This window comes from Cryptomeria japonica, chromosome 3 (genome assembly GCF_030272615.1).
Source record: "Cryptomeria japonica chromosome 3, Sugi_1.0, whole genome shotgun sequence".
NCBI lineage: Eukaryota > Viridiplantae > Streptophyta > Pinopsida > Cupressales > Cupressaceae > Cryptomeria > Cryptomeria japonica.
The window spans coordinates 241,212,470-241,218,750 of record NC_081407.1 but is presented as its reverse complement, the minus strand read 5'-3'; the positions used below and the strand labels follow the sequence as shown (position 1 = coordinate 241,218,750).

General features: G+C 33.4%; 1 protein-coding gene across 1 annotated transcript; it reads right to left on the bottom strand.

Annotated features, from left to right (window-relative positions):
* Positions 1-3,324: 3,324 nt before the first annotated feature.
* Positions 3,325-4,999, bottom strand: LOC131074350 (polygalacturonase 1 beta-like protein 1). The gene is made up of 2 exons (XM_058010945.2): positions 4,881-4,999; positions 3,325-4,648 (listed from the first exon to the last, which is right to left on the bottom strand). The coding sequence occupies exons 1-2, from the start codon at positions 4,950-4,952 to the stop codon at positions 3,590-3,592; spliced, it is 1,131 nt and encodes a 376-aa protein (XP_057866928.2). The 5' UTR covers positions 4,953-4,999; the 3' UTR covers positions 3,325-3,589.
* Positions 5,000-6,281: the final 1,282 nt, after the last annotated feature.

The window sequence follows — 6,281 nt, the reverse complement described above, 5'->3', positions numbered from 1 at the left end:
ATTGGTTTATACACTTTTATCACACTCTATGAATGTTCGGTGCCACTACAACACCCTTTTTGTACTATCCTATCAAGATTATCCAATAAATAATGGAGCCTTTTTTGGCCTTGTAATCTCTATTAGCGTGAAGCTCATCTAGCATAACACAAGTTATAGCTTCATGTGAGAATTTTACTTGTGCATGAGTCAGCTAACATATAACAACTTCCTGGTCCTTGTGACTCCCTTATGGGCATGACTCCTAGTAGGTATCTAAGGATTCTAACTAGTCCTAGAGATCATACCTTTTTAATATTTCTATTAGTAATTTTCTATAGATCTTACTAGCCCTTGATGCCAAATAATTTTTTTTTCCTTTTGCATGCTCCATGTGTATTACCTATGTTGATCATATTGCTCAGTTTATGCTTGTCTTTTATCTTGATATTGCAAATTGATAAGATCCTAATTGTTGGAGACAACTACCTTGTCTAATTTGGTGTTGCCTTGTCTCTTTGATGTCTTGATGGAAAAATGTTTTTCTTCTCTATACTTTATCGAGTATGAGTGTAAGTTCATATTCATGCTGAAGTGGGGGATAAATGTAGTGTATTAATTTTTTTCTCTTTACAATTTCAGACACACTTATGGTCCTACTTTGGTGGTTGTGCTTGATACATGTTTGATTGTGCTTAATTTTGGGACAATTTTTGGAAACTTAGAATAATCCCCTACTCACAACCTTTATTCTGGCTCAAATTGCTAGAACTAGGAAATCCAATATCCTTGTCCTAAACAAGGGCACCCAAGACCACTATCCAATCTTTTTGGCCCCAATTTTTGAATCATAATTGGGAACTTTGCAAGTGGCAGGAAATTGCTCCTTGGTGTCATACTTCCCAAAAGATTAAATACGAGCAAGTGTAAGCTGCATATAAATATAAACGGCTCTCTCATTTAAAACTTATAATGATCATTATCATTTTATGACAATTCAATAAAGTATAATTGAGTACAGGTCTAAAATCAAGGAGTCAAGAATTTAATTTTTAGTAATCATGATGTCATAATGTGTTCCTCCATGATGAAGGCATGCATTAACATCATTAAAGAAACATCAAGCCTTATTTGAGACTTCAAACCAAGGATTTCATATCTAAGGTAACGTTTGTCAGTTTAGTAGGTTAATTTTTCCTCATAGTTTTAGTACTGTGGGACATGCACTCACTGGATATTGTAGGAATATTTGATATATCACACACTCCAGACATTGGGGATGTGATTAAGGATATATGATTCTTATTTGATGGAATCTTGAGCACTTCTATCATCTTATCTTCATCAATTCCTCTTGGGGTTGTTCATCAGGTATCTTAAGAGTTGTTTGTATTTCTTCTTCCAATTTGGCATATTTTTATTCAGACATGCATGGACATTTGAGTAGTCTTCCATGGAACACATCTTGATGCCTTTCCTCCTATATCATTTCATGGAAATTCTTTTGCCTTGGCCATTGGATTTGTTTCTTCCCAAGGGGATGTATATGGTTTACCTCGCTTGGATAGTCATCATCATTTGTCCTCAAGCCTTCATCCTTAGTATTGGAGCTTCTCTCTTATTGGGGATACATAATTTCTTGCTTTCTTTCTTATGGGGGGGTTATGATTCTACATATGTAACTAATTCAACACTTAGTGGGATATCTTTTGTCCTTCATGCTTGTAACAATTACTCTTTTCTATATCTTTTCTCTCTTTAAGAGGGGATGTTTCTCACACTAGTTTTTTCTCCTTTTCTTTAGTTTTGAGAGTTTGCATTAGTTTGCACATGGGTACCTAATCAAGCCTTTATATTCATTCTTGCATTCTTCATTATCTGTTTTGCTTATCACTAAGTTAATCTTAAGGGCTATCACATGTATTCTTTTCTTTTTTTTCTCTCTTTTGGAGAGGATTTTCTCTCATCGGGCCTTTCTCCTTCTCTCTGATTGTGATATGTTGGATTAGTTTGAAGATGGGTACATAATCAAGACTTTCTTGTTTGGACCCATTCAAGTTTGCATTTTTAATTAACTCTTTTTCTTATTCCTAAGTTAATCTTAAGGAGGGTTGTTGGAGTAATTAGAACATTATCTAATTAATTCTATAATTAGGTTCTTATTACTTTATTCACTTAAGCTAAAATTAAGGTGTTTTTTCAATTAATTAGATTAGGCTAATAATGGCTTATGTTGTCACATTCATTTTGATTGTGACACTTGGCCCTAGAAAATTTAATCTTAATTTAGGGTTTTCATCTATGGTTTCATTCATACATTTCATTAGGATTCATTCATTCATTATAACATTAATCTTTGTTCATAAATACATAATTATCAAGATGTTGAGAAATTATTCATGCTCGATCTCTATTTCTGGCAGTGTTGTGATTGTAGGTAATTCATGGACTTGTAAGGCTGAACAAATAACTCCAACAAAAGGAAACCACTTTTTGAGAAACCATGGTTGTAGGTGGTAAGCGGTAATAGTGAACTATTTAAATTTGAGAAAATAAATAAAAATTCAGAATGAACCCCAATTCAAAAACTTAAAAGAGTATTTCACACATTGGATTTCCCAAAATAAAAAGATAAAAATGAATTATTTTGAAATATCTAGGAGAAGTAAATTAAGTTGAGAAAGTAAATACAATTAATTGTGCATATATAAGAGCACATGTAGTAAATTGAATTAGTCAACCATTCTTTATAAAATGAGAAAAACTTTATTCACTTATCTCTAGTTGTGGCTTGGTAGTGTTGTAATACAAAATATTTCTATGTGATTATTAACAAAATACATGCTTGACTTATAGTATAATGAACTCTATTTTGACTTTTAGTAAGATGGGGATGATTAACTTTTTAATAAACATTTTATAATACAATTCAAAATACTTTTTTTTTTGGTTGGAGTCACACATAGTGTCTAACAGGAGTTGGGTGACATTAGCACAATTTGAATTTTGAATTTGAATTTTTTCAAAGATAGGGGTCAATTTTATAGTTTAATAAAGTTGAATTTCATAATATAATTTTGAATTAGATAATAAAATAGATAAATTATAGATTAGAACCAATTCTTAAAATATATTGATGCAAAATTAAATTAGATAAAAAATATATACTCTCTAAAATTAAAGTATATCATATATACTAATCATTACATAAAAAACTAAAACAAAATTTAAAAAAATATATATATTTCACTTTTACACATTTATACACACTATTGCTAAGTGGACCTACATATGTATAATTTTCAATTAATTGAAAAACACCAAACAACTATAAAGAAAATAATGAACAACAAATAATAAATAGTATTAACATAGTTGAAGCCAATCTCATCCTTGCACTTGTGATCTTTTATCAAAGATTTCCAAGCTCCTATTTGAAAACTATAGATATTATTGACATAGGTTGAAGCCAATCTCATCCTTGCTCTTGTGATCTTCTACCATAGGATATCCAAGCTCCTATCTTGAAACAATATATATTATTGACAATAAGTTGAAGCCAATTCATCCTTGCTCTTGTGATCTTATATCACAGGATTTCCGAGCTCCTTTATTCAAATAGGATAGCATTATCACTTGAATTTAAAACCTTCTCGATGAAAAGAAGAGTATCGCTAGGTACCCAGTGACAAAATTCGCCCTCTCCTGGTTTTAGTTTGAGGTCGAGCAGCGCCAGGCTTTCAGCAGGATAAGGTTTAGTATCCATATGACATTCAGCAACCACATTCTGCTCAATTCCACTTTGCTCATCCTTCAATGCTACCAAATACATATTTGTACTCTTCACATAATGACAGTAATAAACTTTAAAAGGAAATAACATAGAGTGACAAGCCACATGTTTGATTGAGGATGGAGCCAAGAGTTTTGCACCCTTTACTGTAACCACACGTTTGGAGAGTTTTTTGGTTGAGACAATGCCCTCCACCACTTCAACATTCTGCTTATGGTTGGACCCACCAATGACACTGGACAGAAACTCTGCCATAAACTCTATAGAAATAACACATCTTTTGGTCTCTATGCTAGAAGGAGGTGCTTCACATACCTTAAGAGTTGAAGCCATTTTCTTTATGAGAAGCTCCGATCCGGTGGATGGAATGTGAAAGGCCTCTACTATGTTCAACACTTGTTGGGTTTGGAAAGGAATGTTTTGGGCAATTTTATGTGGGAGAAAGGACACATTCTCATTGACAGCATCGTCATGAAAATCAGGAAATAACAGCTTTTCCCCAACTGTAATGATTTCTTTTACTCGGAAGAAATTACTGTGTAATTGCTTCCCCTCCACGTCATTTGGCATTACTGTTTGTGGGCAACCAGTCACAAAACCATCTTGTACAAGGTCTAGTAGCCTTCTTTTCTTGTATGGTTTCCTTGCATCGCATGGATCCAACTTTGATGTCTGAGTTTTTTCACATACAAGCCCTGCTCTTTTGCACAAACTATTTTCATCCGCAATAGCTTGCAGGCCTTTTGTTGCAAACCCATCTGCAAGCAACAAAGTCTCCTCATGGTTTAAGGGAGACATAAAGCGAGCCATTTCGCTGGGCATCCTTAGCCCATGGAGTTCATCTTCCCATACAGACAACGCTGACTCATCACCAGCCTGCCAAATTTGAACATGATGCAAATAAACGAACATATAAAATTTCATCCTGATAATAGATCTTTGATTTAAATATCAATTATATTAATTGCTATAATTAGAGATCTTTCTCATGATAGATTTTCAAATTTAAAAAAAAAAAATAATACAGAATTTTCTAGCTATCTATTTACTTAACTATAAAAATCTCATATACAGTTTTCATGGGTGCATATATTTAATTACGACATACCAGAAGAAGATGCATCATCAGACAGAATATGCTTCCACAGAGCCCAAGCTTGAGAATGGTAGTTCCAGCCATAGTGAAGAAAATCACCAAAACGCCACAAATAGTCTAAAGTGGAAGTAAATGAATTCCTTTTAAATAGAGTATCCTCATTGCATTATTGTTGTCGGTGGACGCTTATCATAATTGTAATTCACAATCACCGATAATACCAATAAGGGAGATAAATTCATTTATCTTATCTTCTTTGCACTACTGGGAGACAAGCATCACTTTGTTTAAGCATATTCAGTACAGTGGGCCACTAAGCGTCACTGCTTCGGAAAGCAAATCTAAATGCCATCAATAATTCACAATCAGATAATTGTTAAATTTTCTGCAAAGCAAAAATACAGATCTAGCTAAGAAAGAGAAAACAAAGCTTGCAAGAGAAAAAATAAAACTCTATTAATTCATTGTATATCCATTGCTCAATAATGTCCCACTAGAAAGAAACTCTGGAAGCACTCGAGGATGCGACTTTGGAATCTCATGTAGTCAAGAACCTACTAGAAAGAATCTCTAGGAGCAAACAAAGTTGCAACATTGGAATCTCATGTAGACAGGAATTTAGAACAAAAGAATATTTTTGACTGTCAATTGGAGGAAGAGTTCATAGCAACTTTAATCTTCTATTTATTCAGGAAACTTATAGAAAGAAACCTATACTAAATGCATTAAGTAAAAATCCCATACAAACTTTCTAAAAGTTTTATTTTTACAAAGCCCCAAATTTTCCAGATCTTTGTCATGTAGTGCTTGCAAAGCACATACAGATTTAAAGAACCAATATGAGAAAAAAAATAAGGAGCATGCATCTAGTTTCAGAGGTCTACATCAGCTTCCATGATAATGCTAATCTTCATAAATCTGCAAAAATTAAATGTTCCTGACACTACAACAGAATTGTATCAAAATCATAGAAACCACTGCATGAGTACCTCTGGGATACTTTGAAAATGCAGTTGAACATATTCTGTATTGCTTACATGGATGAACAGACAGGTACATGGTCTCTGAATACAGAAACTGATCATCTGAAGATAGGAAGATATGAATATGCAGAAATGTGCTCCAAGTTGAAGAACTGCAAAAGGTCCTATGATTAGGATGATGCCATTGTATATCCATTGCTCAATAATGTCCCACTAGAAAGAAACTCTGGAAGCACTCAAGGATGCGACTCTGGAATCTCATGTAGTCAGGAACCTGCTAGAAAGAATCTCTAGGAGCAAACAAAGTTGCAACATTGGAATCTCATGTAGACAGGAATTTAGAACAAAAGAATATTTTTCACTGTCAATTGGAGGAAGAGTTCATAGAAACTTTAATCTTCTATTTATTCAGGAAACATATAGAAAGAAA